Source organism: Limulus polyphemus, unplaced genomic scaffold (genome assembly GCF_000517525.1).
Source record: "Limulus polyphemus unplaced genomic scaffold, Limulus_polyphemus-2.1.2 Scaffold2415, whole genome shotgun sequence".
Lineage (NCBI taxonomy): Eukaryota > Metazoa > Arthropoda > Merostomata > Xiphosura > Limulidae > Limulus > Limulus polyphemus.
Genome location: NW_013668025.1, coordinates 51,740 through 68,223, shown reverse-complemented (window position 1 = coordinate 68,223; position 16,484 = coordinate 51,740). Strand labels below are relative to the sequence as shown.

The 16,484-nt window shown below is 31.6% G+C and overlaps 1 protein-coding gene across 2 annotated transcripts in view; it reads right to left on the bottom strand.

Annotated features, from left to right (window-relative positions):
• The window catches only part of LOC106466897 (nuclear pore membrane glycoprotein 210-like), a 138,062-nt gene that overhangs the window by 88,031 nt on the left and 33,547 nt on the right, over positions 1-16,484 (bottom strand). For both annotated transcript variants that reach the window (XM_022394975.1, XM_022394976.1), the window contains exons 6-12: positions 16,111-16,240; positions 15,479-15,607; positions 15,121-15,189; positions 10,699-10,805; positions 9,971-10,111; positions 4,682-4,822; positions 1,517-1,687 (exon numbers count right to left, since the gene is read on the bottom strand). In XM_022394975.1, the coding sequence (XP_022250683.1) occupies positions 1,517-1,687; positions 4,682-4,822; positions 9,971-10,111; positions 10,699-10,805; positions 15,121-15,189; positions 15,479-15,607; positions 16,111-16,240 (888 nt within the window). The remainder of the gene's footprint in view (positions 1-1,516; positions 1,688-4,681; positions 4,823-9,970; positions 10,112-10,698; positions 10,806-15,120; positions 15,190-15,478; positions 15,608-16,110; positions 16,241-16,484) is intronic.

Below are 16,484 nucleotides of genomic sequence, written 5' to 3'. Positions count from 1 at the left end.
AATCAGTCACAAGAACGTCGAATCTGAATCACTTGAAAAAAACACGGGGGTGCTTAACTTGTATACATCATCAATTTTCCTGAAAAATGATTGTTATGGTTTGAAACATACATCACCGAAATGTAAAATGGTACTAGCTAAAGATTTAATGAAACAGAGATAGAACTGGGTGATTAACTTGTTTACCTATGAGCATTGATTAATGTCATGAAAAAATTTATCAATATTTGTGATTCTAATTTTTCTGACTTATAATTAATTGAAATATTATGATTATAATTTTTAATTATTTTGTTTATTAATTCAAGGTTGTTTTACTTCAACTGAACAGTATCACAAATCATGAAAATAATTATTACTACTCTTCATTATTTCAATTACGTTTGTTTGTTTGCTTGTTTTTTAAATTTTGCACTAAGCTACACGAGAGCTATCTGTGCTAGCCGTCCCTAATTTAGCAGTGTAGGACTAGAGGGAAGGCAGCTAGTCATCACCACCCACTGCCAACTCTTGTGCTACTCTTTTACCAACAAATAGTGGGATGGATTGTCACATTACATAAGAAATATAACCAATAAATGCTTATCCTAAAATTTGGGCTTTTCAAATAGTATCTAAGAAATATTTTCCTATGATATTTTGTTCATAAAACTGCATTTTATTCCTGAAAATATTTTTCTTTTCGGTGCATTTGTTATTTAATTAATGTACTTAATTTAACCAGAGTTCAAATTCTTCCTCTGAATTAATAGGGTAATGTACCAATAGCGCCAAATTTACTGCATATTTAAGTATATTATTTGTTGACAATGTCCGAACTTCCATATTTGTCAGAGGCAAGAATTAAACTCTCAGATTTTAAAGATGTAATAGTTTCAAATTGAATACTACATTATCTTAATTTCTATTCACGCACATTGTGCTACTATATTAAAAATAAAAACCCACAAAAACCGACCTTAGCTAAGGCTAAGCTAACACTGTAGACCTGATGATAGCTTGTTTGAATTTTGCGCAAAGCTACACGAGGGCTATCTGCACTAGCCGTCCCTAATTTAGCAGTGAAAGACGAGAAGGAAAGCAGCTAGTTATCACCACCCACCCCAACTCTTGGGCTACTCTTTTACCAACAAATAGTGGGATTGACCGTCACATTATAATGCCCCCATGGCTGAAAGGGCAAGCATGTCTGGTTGGATGGGGATTCAAACCCGCGACTCGCAGATTGCGAGTCGAGCTAACTAACCACCTGGCCACTTCAATTACGTAAGTCTCATGTGAGAATAAGCAATTAGTTGAGGGTAACTGATTAACGAGTCCAAAAATTAATTGATTAGTAATTTCAAATTCCACAAATCACCTAGCTCTAGTTAAAGGATATATTTCAACCTCCAACTCTGCTAAAACTCCCAAGCAAGGTTAAAAATATATTAAAAACCTTTAACAGATTTGTAAAAATAAATCTTAAGTGCAATTATTAGTAAACAATTATGAATCATTAAAAAAAAGTACTCACCATCATATAATTAGAAAAAAAAGAATTATGTATGTCAACTGCAGTGATGTTTACTTCCCTCCATCCATACGTAGTAACTATTGCTTTATTTTTATCATCTGCTTTAGAAGTAACAGAAGCTATGGTAGTATTTGATGAAATCCATTTGTAAAATCCTGTTCCTCCAGTTGCCTACAAAACCATTAAACAAATAAGAATTCCATACAAGTCTTTCTTAAAACATTCTTTGAAAAACTTTGATATAAGCAATATATTTCTCAGATGTAAACATAATCTATTGGTATAAATAAAAAGACAAGTTTCAAAAATTTACTTCCACCAATACGAGATATATAAACAGAACCATAAAAATTACAGGAATGATAAAGAGCTCACTTTACAGTTATTAAAGTTATCTTTAATGTAACAGAAACTCACCCATCTCTTAAGACTTATTCTTGTTAACCCTTAGCAAATAGTAGAACCCAAGTGTGCATGTCAACAACCATTTTAGTTACATTCAAACTTTATTATCAATGAACTTGGCATCAAAACACAATTTGATTTCTTAATTTCAAAAGGAAATAATTAAATTAATTCTCAATCTTGATCTGTGTCATTTGATGCATTTGACACTGATTTTCTCTCTTTATTTTTTAGGATTTTCAGGGTCAGCCCTCATACAGGCAAAAGTGACTCCAACTGTTGAGAATCAAGAAAAGCTTTATCAGCCTGATGGTAACCCCAAGACAAAATGATTCAAGGCCCTTGGAGGGCAAGGCATGCCAGCACCTGCTCTCAGTTGAGAAACGAAATGCTCAGCATGAACCCTGATGTTAGGAGGAGGGAAAACAAAATACTGTGAGGAAGGGGGAGGGTTCATGTCATAAGGAAGGAAGAGAATCATAAGAAACATGGAAAGTAGATAAAATGGAACACACATGAGAAGTCATATATTAAAAAGGCTGAGGTAAGCCTAGCAGATTCTGCAGGAGAGGCTAAGGAAGGCACGGCATAGTTAGTTAGAGGAAAAAGGCTGCAAAATCCTCTTTATCACGAACAGGTTCAGCAGATTCATGAGGAATTCAAGCAAAATCGGGAAGAGAAGATCAACCCATATAACGATCAATCTCCCAACAAACGAAAGCCAAAAATTTCTCAGTTGAGGTCCCTGACCTGAAGCTTGTGTAATAGTGTTGGAAGAAAATCCAAAGTGGTAACACAAATTTCAGAATTCATCATAAATGGTGAACAAACAAACAAAAGTAACTTATTGCAACAAAACTACGGAAAACAAACTGAATTTAACAAAATTTAAATGAAATCCCTATTTTGCAGAAATAGTACAGAAAAACATGTGAAGAGAACACAATCAAAAAATGTCTGTACTAGATCACTGCCCAAGAAGTAATAGTTCAGTAGAATCGAACATAGGGAGTCACATATGTCAGGAGGGTGTGTTGCACACGTATTGGGGGAGGGTTGTCATATTATGATTTAGATGCGAGATGCAGCTGAACCATATTGATCATGGGGTACATGGAAGTTCAGGGCTCGTGGCATGCAAAGCAAATTTTGCATATAGAGGGCAGCACTGAATGAGAATAGCTATAAATGTATCAGAATATAGACCTAAAGTTAACTACACATTTATAAGTCCAGCTCTATCAAAATTTTGGGCAATTGCCAATGGGCAGATTTTCATTGCCCCAGCCTACTACCCCTAAATCCTTTTGCAAGTAACAAAGACTCGTTACAATCGCAGTGTTCCACTTACTATGTTAAAGTTAAAACACTAGGCAATACCATGAGAAGTGATTAAGAAGTTAGCACACAGGACCACATAAAATATTTGTAATGACCTTAGATCCCTGACTACAGGAAGACTCATAGAGAGAGGGTTAACTACCATCTGCATGTTTCTTTCATGAAATAAAAATACAACTACCACACACATACTATTACAAAAACTCAAAAAACATTTAAGACAACAAGAAATGTAAAATTAAAATTAAAGAATGTAGCAACACAATAAAAATATTTAAAACCACAGCCTATTCAACAAAAAAAATTATTGTTCAGTTTATAGTACAACCAATTTTACTTTCTTAGATAGTGTATGGCAAAACACTGGCAAATCTTTTTTATGTATTAAATTACAAAATACTTTTTATAAATTTATTACATAATGTTTCTGCTTGGTATACATTTGCATTAATACGAATGCCTTGATTGGAGTTAGAGTAACTGTGCGAGTTGTTTTTTACACAACAAAAGCAAGGGACTTTCCCTTGACAACAAGGTTTTTAGTGACACTCCTGCAGTTTCTACACTTGTATGTAACAAAGTATATTACACATGTATACAGTATGTACGGCATACCATACATGATTATGTTTAATAAACGTGTACGTCACTTGCATTATAAATACTTACAAAATAAAAATGCGGAGGTACTCAAGTGCAAATAATAAAAAAAGTGATTATTTACATACTGAAACACAAAATTCAAAAGTTTTTAACATATTTAAGTGATTTTATTCTCCAATTATTCAAATTAAAGTCAATATTTTCATACAAAAAACATGCAAACTTGTAAAACCCATCACATTTTTTGAACACACAACTATATGAAAGAATTTTTATAACATACAAGTTTTTTTGAAGTTTTAAGTAATAAATTAAAATAAGTGTATCGATTGGTGATAAGTAATAAAACATGCTACACGAGTTTTATTACTTAAACTTTTAACAAGGAATTAAATTCAATTTCTCCAACTCATTACCACATCAAACATTTTCAGCTCTATGGACATTCATGCTTAGTAATCGTACCATTGCTATCTGTAGTTTCACGGGCACATGTAATAAGTTAAGAAAAAAAATGATTTGAATGTAAGAATAAAAGTATTTAAAGAATTACGTGAAGTCTTGAGATTAAAAATTAAAATCTTCAATCTTGCTACTCTGCAAATAAATTCATTAATAAGGAAACTCTGCAGTGAATACCTGTTTAATATGCATGTTTCTACATATATACACACACACTCATTATAAGTTATAGGGTTATAGTTTTTCAGCAAATTTTTGGCTTAAAATTAGTTAATAATTTTGTCAATACACTTTGTGTTTATAAATTATACTTTATCTTTTTTTTAAAAGTCTTTTTCTCTCTGGAACACATACCATAGGATAAATAGAATATGTTGGTTTGCGAATGGGGTCCCAAGGCAGAAGCACGAATGCTGGAGTAACTAATATTTTCTGGTATATGATAACATCTTGAACAGCACGGATCGTTGGTTCGTATGATTTCAGCACTCCATCCTAAGATTTATAAAAGATAGAAGTTTAAACTTATGAATCACTATCTTTCCACAGAAATTTGGAGATCACCCAAACACTGACTTAGTTTGTTTAATGAAGTAAATCAAAACTCACAATCAGAAAAAACTTTTATCTTTATCATTTTCATATAATTTAAGCTTCAATTTCCTCCTCCCCACACACACAGAATAGCCCAAAGAATATTGAAACGTCTTTTAAAACACCAGATAAGGTTCACCAACACTGAATGCATGCAAATAATTTAAAAGTATGACAATTAAATGCGAGAATCGACACCAGCAGTGAGCAATGTTGCTTTGAGGATTCATGCTTTGCTAAAATTGAACCAGTCTTTATTTTTTCCTTCTTGTTGCATGACTAGTAGGATTGTTTGTTTGAAGTTAAGCACAAAGCTACACAATGGGCTATGTATGCTCTGCCCACCACAGGTAGTGAAACCTGGTTTCTAGCATTGTAAGTCCCCAGACTGTGCCATTGGGGGGCAACTAGAAGGAAACTGAAAAATCAAAATAACCTGAACTATAATGATGATAATAACAAATTTGGGGATTATGTAATGCTTAGCAACAATGTAATAATTATAACAATAATTTAAACAATTAATAAACAAAAAGGAACAAAGTTAAACAGAAACATAAATGAAATGGCAGTGAGTTATTATATAAAACAATAAAATTACTTTTATTTTAGTTTGTTAAAAATCTCAGTTCAACTATAGGCTACTACTATTGTGAAGATCAGAGCTCTTGTTGTCTTGTTTTGTAAAAGGACTGCCTCCTTTAATATGTCCAATAGAAATGCACGAGCACAATAATAATCTTTTAGTTTCTGTAAACAAAACCAATCAGTAAACAAGAATTGAAAATAGCAGCTTTTCAGTATCAGTGGCATTTCAAATGCAGTAAATATATAGCTTATAAAATTGATTATAAACAGGGCAAAATTACAATTTTACTTCTGCTGTGTTATGCAAACATATTTAGGTAGTAATATTTTTACTTACAAAAAACTTATAAACTTAAAATAGTTCATACAAGGAAATACAATTAAAAAATATAATTTAGCTATCTCAAGTAAACCAAATTATCTAAAGTATGACATTAGAAAAACATAAAATAATGGGATTTTGGCTGAGATTAAATACATTGCACGAAATAGAAGATAATCAGAATTTGTAATATTACAGTTTTTACAAGGTAAAAACCACATCATTACTGCTCCTCAGTTCACTGTCTTGCAAATCATACACCTGCTGGTCAGTCTGTGAAATACAAATGATTGGTAATTCAGCCTAGGTTACATATAGTAGTCTCACAAAATTGTTTCCCAGTTGTTATTTTGAGGTAAATAACATGGTTTAATGTGCTCTAAATTCTTAATAAATCATGGCTAAACCTGTGAGAAAACATCTAGATGTTTCATTCATGTGAAGTCATTAGATAAATGGAAGATTACTCATCACAGCAAGCTATTACTAGTTTGTACTTGCTTTGAAATGTTGTTAGTAGAACATATAATTGCTTCCAAGACAAATGTATAGTCATTTAGACAACTAAAAAATACAGACATTGACCCACAATGTAAGCAGAAGTACATGTTAACTAACTATTCATGATCCCTGCAGTTATAATGTCTGCTTAAGACTGAATGTTTGCTACTGACATTGGATGGATTACCTGAATACAGACAATTAGAAAATTTTTTTAGAAAGTTTGCCTATGTTGGGTACATCAGCTTGTATATACAGGGTAGAAAACCCCTAACTTATACACACATAAAATTTGTACACGTATCTGTCTCACCCCTTAAGATGGGCTCACCAGCCTATGTGGCAGATTCCCAGTAAGAACCTTTTTTTTTTTCATAGCAAGGCATGAAACAGCCCATTTCCAATGGAAATATGCAGTTATATTCATCTTACAGAGGAATCATTTTTTACCCTGCAGTCAAATTTAATATTTATAAAATATTTTAATATTTTAACTTAGAGAAAATGTTTAACCACATCCAACTCCATTACTTTAAAGGAACTTAATACATATGGTGATGAAATAAGTATTAGTGGATAAACCAAGTTCTACATCCCATAGAATGTTAACATTTTCCTTCCCAAAAAATGTATTTCTGATAGATACCTTCTCACACAGACTAGATATCTTCATCATGTGCCTGCCAAAAAGATTTGCATGCGACCAGCCTTGAAGCAAGTCCTCCCTAATTTCACATGAATTGCATTGCTGCATGATGATTTCATCATGTGACAAAAGACCCCTACCAATAGAAGGGCAACACATCTCCCTCTACGTGCTTGCATTAATGAAACTTCATTCTTCAATGAGACAAGTAAGAAAAGGTGCACCAGAAGTGGGGAGGAAGGGTGTGAATGTGTAAAAAGTATCTATCAAAAATACCAAGTATCAAGTAAGGAAAATGTTAACTTCCAAGACTATACTTCACCTCCACACATAGTTACGCTAGAATCCAACACTGTAATGGAGGAGAGATATGCAAATTGTACCTAGATAAGCTCCCTTCAGAGAGCACCCAAAGGAAGCCCATGGGGTGTAACACCCCATGGCAGGGGCTCCATAGAACCACACATGTGGGACTTCACATCTTGTTTTTGAACAGGGTATATTCTTCACACAGATAGGAAAGAGGCAAAGAAACCAAATTTTTGTCACAAGGATAGACAAGATGTGGACATGACCATTGGAATACTTGCACACAAGCTGTTGGATGGCCAATGTGTGTAGTGTGGTTGGGGCACATTCAGAACTTATCTAGCGTGCTCATCTCAACTCTTTATGGAACCAACTCTGGCAGTAGGAGAGGAGTATTTGAGATATATATCATAAGTGTGTGTAAAGAATACCCACCTTAACTTTATTGTCAGACACTACAGGACTTACACCAGCTGTGGGAGTAGGATACATTTGTTTTGGAGTAAGGACCGGTATTGGGCATAGTCAACTTGACTATTGAACAGACAGTATCTGCAGAAGAAGGACTTGTGAGAAAAATATATATTTATTGGTCCTTCAGTCCGGACAGGTCTTTTACTGGAGGTAGTACAATGAGTGACAACAAAGAATTATTTTGAAAAGTCAGCAAATGCAAGCTTGGTGCTGGCTTTTTCCAATGATTGTTCATGGACTAGGTACAGTATGGATTGAACAAGAGAGTGAACACATATATATACCACAAGTATATCTCGTGATCTTGCAGAATACCCCATCTCACAGTGGGCGTGTACAGCAGGGGCAGATGGTATGACTGCTTTCCATTATCTAACTCAATGCAGAATTTGGGTAAGTATACCCTTGGAACCAACACCAACCACTTGGTGGGATGCTCTGTAATGAAAGAGGGTCTTGAAAGAGAAATAGTACATATCTTATTCTCATAGACAGTGGGGTGATTGAACAATGGCAACATATGGAAGCCAAAAAACCATCATGAGCTAAAACAGCCAGAAGGTGGAGAAAAAGAGATGAATGTGTGTAAGGAGTCTACATGCCTGCTTGGAAGAGCTCATACAAATGCCATCAAAGAAGAAATGTCAGAAAACGAGATGTGATGAACTGAATGAGAAGAAAAGGGAAATAGTCTACAATCATCCACATCATGAGATGAACATATCAACAGACCCATCCCATACAAGAAGGAAAGAGGCCCAGGATAGGGACAGAGACGATGACCCCTAAGGGGAGAGGTTCATGGGTAGGCACACTCAACAGCCCAACAGGACACAAGAGTCAAGTTCGGTTCAAATGGTCCAATAGGTAAGACACAGAAAGAAAAGAGACAGAAGTATGGTGTAGGCCCGAGCCACTAAAGTCTGAGCCACATAAGATTAGGTGGGAGTTGCCTCAAGGTTAATGGCATGCAAATATTATTGGCAAATGCACAACAAAGATAGTTAATTCATGTGAAGAGGTTGGTTATCGTCTCAGAAGATATACATTATAGGGACCAGATCCATCTACCATTTGTTCTTCCATATGCTGAAGAAATTGACCCTTGATGATAATGCTATATGCTAAACTGATTTCATACTCCTCAAAGAAGAGAGAATTGGAATGATCTGCACACTCAAAAACTTCATCCACACAAATCTAATTATCTTTTTGTTTTGTGGAGTGTATTAGTATAGTCATGCTTTGTTGCAATGCAACAATTATTAGGCTATCAAAATAAAAAAGTTTCTGCAGCTTTGATGCTTCTTTCTGTTGCAGTTAAGTTAATGTGTAAGATTGAATTTAGTGATTTTTCTATTCAATTTAATAACTACATTCCTTTGACTTTAATTATTCATGCATTTTCTTGCTGTAGTTACAAAGGGCAATGACGACAAATGGATTAAAGGAAAAACTAACCAGTACAGTAAAACTTTGCTTACTCAGGAATCCCTAAATGTGAGAGTAAGTTGTTTTCATACCTAATAAGCATAAGCAGTATTGGGTAGTCTCGAACCATGGTCTTTACTCTTTTTGTTTTACCATGCAGTGTAAATAAAAAACGATTGCTATTGAACATCTCCCAATGAGAATGTTAACAACTTGCTTTACATTTAGCTATACCAACAATATCCCAATGAGATATCTGATTACAAATTAAGTATTTTGGGTCCCATTCAAAAATGATCTAATATTGCAATGCACATATCACACATTATAAAGATGATACAGTTAGTTTTTAGGTAAGTTGGAAAGTATTAAAAATTATGTGCTGTTGAAGTACCGCTAGAATGCCACCTTGATTTAATCATAAAAAAATATAATAAAAATGCAACAAATTGTTTAATATAAACTTTTTGATTGCCAATTTTTCTAAAGTGAAACAAAATCAATCATGAGAGACAATCTTGTGCATATTCATTACAGTATTTTCAGTTTATGCTTAGAATTCAGGTGTTATATACTAAAAAAAAAGGGTATTTACATAAAAATAAGACAAGCTTTAATATCAGAAAATAATAAAGAACTGTAGAAATTTTAAACCTGTATTAACTTTAATAGTAAGTGATGCTTTAGTGGCTTTCAGAAATGATTTTACCCTTTTTAGTAAATATTAAATTTAAGGGCTAGCACATTAGTTTAATAAAGTGTAAATCAAATTCCTTACCTCATCCACAAAACCCAGAAGTTCCCCTTTAATCTTACATGGCCCTGGAAGTAGAGTCTGAACAATATGGTGAGTTCCATTAACTGAAGAGATTTTCACATGAAAGTGTTTTCCTGGAAAGTTCACCTTTACTCGAATATTCTGAAAACACAAAAAATCTAGCCAAATCAGCTCATGAGAATATACTGTAAGCACTGAAATAGTTTGCAATTATCTAAAACAAAATACAAAAGGTATTTTTAATCAGAAATTGTATATTTTATGAGATTGGTATTAAACTACACAAAATATTAAACTACACCAATATTACAAAAAGGTTCATTTTGATTATTTTTGCACGAAGTTCAGAGAACTCTTCTTCATTTCCAAATGATTATTTATTTTCAATCCTGAATGAACAAATAAAATATTAATGATTCCAATTTGTAATTTATTATTCATTAAGACTTCAACAGAACAAAATTATTATTCAGAATCACCATTTATCTTAATTACTGTAATACTTTTTCCCATTATTAATGTAACCTTTTATACATTTTGAAATGGTTAAAAATATTTTTAATACATTTACTGATTATTTACAACTGTAAGAATTTCTCTAGTGCTTTTGAAATTTGTAGAAAAATATTTAAAATTTTAAATGCACAATTCAAATTAAATTATTTTTCCTGATCTTACATTAATGTTTTTTCACATAATGAAACCCAAGATTTATTTCTAAAACTTACATCTGCTAAATAAATACGATGATGTCGAACATCAAATATCTTTACAATTATGACATAGGTGGTCTGTTCAAGCAGGGCCCAGTTGTCACTTGGTGCTACTTCAAAACCTACAGATGTAACAATTCAGAATTTATCAAAAGATATATATACAAGATCTGAAACACAAAACACCAGCTATTAAAGGTTAATGGAAAACTATGAAACATTATCAAGAAGACTGTTACATATGCTAGTACGTGTGAACCATGTTTATTTTGAAATCTAAGAAGTTTAGAGAAAACAAAAAATAAAACTAGCAATATTTACATATGGCTGTTTTCTATCTTAAATACATTGCGAACCGTGGTGTCTGTCCGAGCGTTCATTTGACTCCAATTTATAAAGCTGCATACACAGGCAAAGCTCAACATTCACTTTTGAAATGACAGAACAAGCATGAATAATGTTGATGCCAAATTTTATTTTGCAAGGAGGATATTCAACATTAACTTGTTAGGAATTAATCACACTATCATTCATATTTCAAAATGTGAAATAATTTAAAGAATAAAAATGTAGATTTACCATATGTTATTGTTTAGCAGCTCTTAGCATGACTGAAATCCTCAACAATAACTTTCATGGTGGGCAGTATAAGTAGCTCAGAGCTTTGCCTCTGAGTGAAACCAAGAGTGCAACACAATTAACCTTTTTAACACTACTGACACGGGTCTTCCTATGGTCACAGGTCAAAGGTTATGTCATTGTATTTGTAGACTCACATTCAAAATTTTATTGAACTACTATTTTATGAATGTACATCAATAAGTTTGGTATCAAACTGTAGATTATAATTCAGGTTTTAGTTTTATAAATTAGTTCATTAACTAAGTTAAAAGTAAATAAAAAAAATACCTTAATATATCGATTTCTGTGTGTCACGTGGTATATTGAATGCTTTTAATGTCCAAATACAAGGTATATAGTTTCTCACGAATTAGATATTTCAATTACTGATACTGACAAGCTAGAATATAGGATATGAACCTCCTATCTTTCTATTTTCTGAGATATTAACATATTTATTGAATCAACCAAGGTAGACCCACCCAATGACGTGTGTATAACCAATCAAAAGCTTTACTGTTCTATGGTTTAAGAAAAATAATGGAAATTTAAGAACTTATTTGTAAATAGTAATAATGTATATACATATATAATATAGCCCAAATGTGACTGTATTTTACAAAATACTGGTCCACTAGAACACAGCCAAGGCCAGTTTTATATTCTTGATATGTTAACATGAATGCACATGTGCCACATCATTACAACTTTGTAATGTTAGTCAGGCACAGCTGAAAGGTCAATAAAATATAAATAATAAACATATATATATATATATATATATATATATATATATATATAGATGTATAATGTTAAAGATTTAAGCTATTTAGAATAAACAGTTGTGTTTTCATGTTATAATCTACAGTCATTCCAAAATAAAAGGGTATGATTTATTTCAACTACTTAATTTATTTTATGGTGGTTACGAGGTCAGTCAAATCGACCAAACCTTCACAAAGATACAATAGTGAAAATAACAGATAAATATAGGCTTTTTTCTATAATAATAATAATAATAAAAAAAAAAGTTTAGATAATTATCTGAAGGTTATAAAGATTTCACATGCATAAAATCTGCATAAAGTTCTGATGCATACAATTATTTTTAATCTTAAAATCAGAATTACTTTACATATTAGACAGTCAACAAACAAAATGAAAAAATGCATGAAAAAAATATTACTTAAAAATTCTTAAACTTAACAAATCTGATATTTTGTGTAAAAAAGACTTGTAATGTTTACAGATAATCTACAAAATTTCGCATACTGTACTAAAAGTCATAGCATGAAATTATTACAACGTTGGTCCCTGGGACCAAACCTGTAGTAAAAGAGTTAAAAGTTTATAAAATAAATTAAATTGATAGATTAATTTAAATTTTCCTGTCACTGGGGATGGGTACTTTTGCTTGTATTCAATAAAAGATAATACACTCTACATAAATGAAACTGTTCTAATTAAAATAGGTATTACTTCATTTTTTTATTAATTATTATAATTAATAATTATGTACCCGTTCCAGTATCATTTAGTTCTCTGAATATCAGTTCACACCCTGTTAAGAGTTAGTTATACTTTTTGGAACAGTGAGACAAAATGACTGACACAGGATAGCAGAGGTTTTTGTCATGATAGCTATAATCATGTAGCTGTATGGGAGTTAGTATGTCAGACTATGTAAACAAATTGATTTTTAATCTTGATAATTGGCAGCAAAATGAACTGAAAATTGATAGCCAGATGCTCAAGAAAGAAAACAGATTAGATGTTGGTTGTGAGTTATAATTAATCAGAATTTGTGTTTCATTATTAAACAGATTTTTAAGATTAATCTCCAACGTTCATTATTTTTTTTCGTACTTACTTTTTTTCTGAAATTTTTTTGTGCCAAGATTATATTGTTAGAAGTTTGGATGTGTCGTTTATAAAAGTCCATACACAGAATTTATAAACTGTGAGTATATTTTGTATTTGTTGAAAGTTTTAATAAATACTCTTTGTTTAAGAATCCTGGAATAAGCATTTTGATTATTCTTGTTGTAGCATAGCGGATATGTTACAGGTAAAATTTTAATATGTGTTTCTCAAAATTGTAAAAACCTATATTAAAAATAAGTTTTTAAGATTTATAGCTATTCGTCAAGTCTTTATACACAAACTGATAGTGCCACGCATAATTGTAAATTCCTTGTGGAAAAATTGCAAGCTGTATAACATTTCCTTAACCCTCTCGTGATGGGTGGGTCTAACTGTACTTCAGTCTTTTAGAGTTATTTTCAAAATTTAATTAAACTACTCTTTGTTTACGTTATACCAATTAGTATAGCATGAAATCATATCTAATAATCCATATTTTAATAGTACAAAAGTTTTAAGTTCTTAATTTCATAAGGCAATATTTTAAAAAATCCCGAATTTCCCCTCATGTGAGAAATGTGACATTTTCTCTAGGCATCCTGTCTTCTCTTTTTTTATTCACCACCCCTCCAATAAATACGAAATTTAACATAAATTACTCACTATAAAATCGTTATTGCTCAGACAAACCATAAGTTTTATAGCCTTCAAGTGTGTTTGGTTACCGAGCTATCAAAAAGAAAATCAGACCCCTCTTGCAACACTAACCTGTCACATCCTCTCTTTCAGAATTTGTTAATAGTTCTCTCTTACGTTTAATTCTACTTCATGTATAACCAATAGAAAGCCAAATTTTAATCTATAAAATGACATATTATATTATGTTGTTTTCTAAACCAAGAATTGTCAATTTCTCAGTTAGAACAAGCTTCATTCCCAAAGGAAAGAAAACAATTAGCTTGGATGAATTTATTATGGTTTTTGTCACATAGTTAGAAAAATTGTGATAGTTAGGGGAAATTATCTGCTTTTTGTATGTTATTATTCCATGTTCTTTGGTGCATTACTACAATTAGTATAAAAAAAAAGTAGGGTTAAATGTCATTGACAGTCAACAGCAAAAAAAAGAAGACCAGGGTAAGTACTTTTGTTTTTCATGTTAATTCTTTATTTATTATTATAAAAGTAACTAAAATTTCAAATTACAGGTCTCTTTCAGGTTAGTTAATGTTAGATTAGGTAAAATATATAATAATAATAACAACATAATAAAAATGTTTCAAGATGCACACACACATGTGAGTAGCTCTTGGTAATGTAATTCAATAGCATTCCCCAAGTGATTTACGACTTATAATGGCATGAATAGCAGTAGCTGTTGTTCAAAGGGCAATCACAGAGCAATAAAACAATGAAATTTAAATATAAATAGATGTATACTGTTTATGAGTTTCAAGCTACTTTGGATAAACGAATTTAGTTTCATGTTACAACTTGAAGTCATTCCAGAAAGAAAACGTTGGTAATTTAGATTTTTTTTGTCAATTTGACTGATAGAGTAGCTGCTTAGAAAAGAGAAAGATAAGAAAAACAGAAACCAGCAGCTCATCAAAACAGAACATTGGGGGTGATAAGTAAAGGTTATCCCCTGAAGTGGGTTCTCCAGTCAAAATTGTAATCAACTTATAAATGGCTAATGAACCACAGATGTCAAAGGTTCAAAATTATACTATAATGGTAAAAAAATATGATATATTAACAAAAGTTCTCAATAATATTACCTCATTTCCAACCCCTAACAGCCTACAGTTAGCTAACACATCATGTAACTATTTCTTATTTATTTGGTTGAGAATACAATATTTTTGTAACAGGTGATGCATTTATATATATAAATATATATCTAGACACACACACACAAGTATTAAGAGAAAGTACTAAAAGAAAACTTACTCATATAACTTGGTGAAACAACATCAATATTCCCTGAGGGCTGTCGAGGCATCTCGTGGCTTTTAATGTCTGTTTTACATTAAGAAAAATATGTTGTTGGGTGACATACACTGAAACAATGAACATTTTTAATGTTGAAATCAACGGGGAAGTAAAACAAGGTTTGAGAGAGTCTCACCTTGAGACGATATATCTTTATTCACTGTGAACTTGAACACAAAGTACGTATTAAATAAAGCTCACAAAATATACTATTTAAAATACTGAAAAAACAAGTATTTATATATATATATATACTGTGCTTTACACTAATCAATCATAATTAAACAAAAACATCCATCAACAAGTGCAAGGATACTTCTATCCTTCAACACAATAGTGGTCTGTCCTTCTACTAAAGCAGTCACATCTGATGTTGCTGTATTCAATTGAGCTACTGTCGTGTTCGTCACCTCTAAATAATACTGGTCAGAAGGCATAGAGATCTCTGAAATATTCAAACAGGATTTAAGATTTTTATATTTATCACTTACAAATTTAGAAAATACACAAGTCTGCAATAAGTTAGAATAAAAGTTTTCTTCTAGTAACATCTATTCCAAATAAATTTGAAAGTTATAGGAACTTCTGTTATATTATGTTATGTAGCATTTTAAAGATTTATTCCACTGAACCCTATTTTTGAATTTAAGAAAAAAAAAATGCAAAAAAATTCAACAATTTACTGAAGAGAAACAATTACAAAAAATAATAATAATACAATTATGCACATATTAAACTATCATTTCAATAAATCTACACGGTGTGGAATTATAAACAAACTTTATTAAGTTCACTTAAAATAAAACAAAACATTCACATTGGACTAGTTGGGTTTTAATACACAGAGAAACATAACATGAAAAAAGCAAACAAAATGTAGATGTACTATTTCAACACATACACACACACACACAAACACATATGAATAATTTCAATGCTAATTCTCACCATGAGCACGTCCTTGTTTTATAAGTTCTACTCGATAATTGACTCTTGAATGTGGTAGAAGAAAGACAGAGGCTGGGTTCAAGATTAAGTTAGCCACAACCATCAGGTTTACTTCACTGAAGTGCACGTGCTGTACATGGAGAAAAAAAAGCTATGACTATCAAAAGATCTTTTGATATCTGAAACTTTTTTATAAATTTTATTTCATTTGTTCTCCTTACAAAATAATTCCTTTATTTTAATTGCTTGAATTTTTAAACATACATTTATAAGAAAGCAATAGATGTGAATTTTACCATCATAAAAGTTATGATTAAAATTTAAAATAAATTTTCTGCTATCAAGTTCTTCAGGGTTTTAAAAGCTGAAGTATT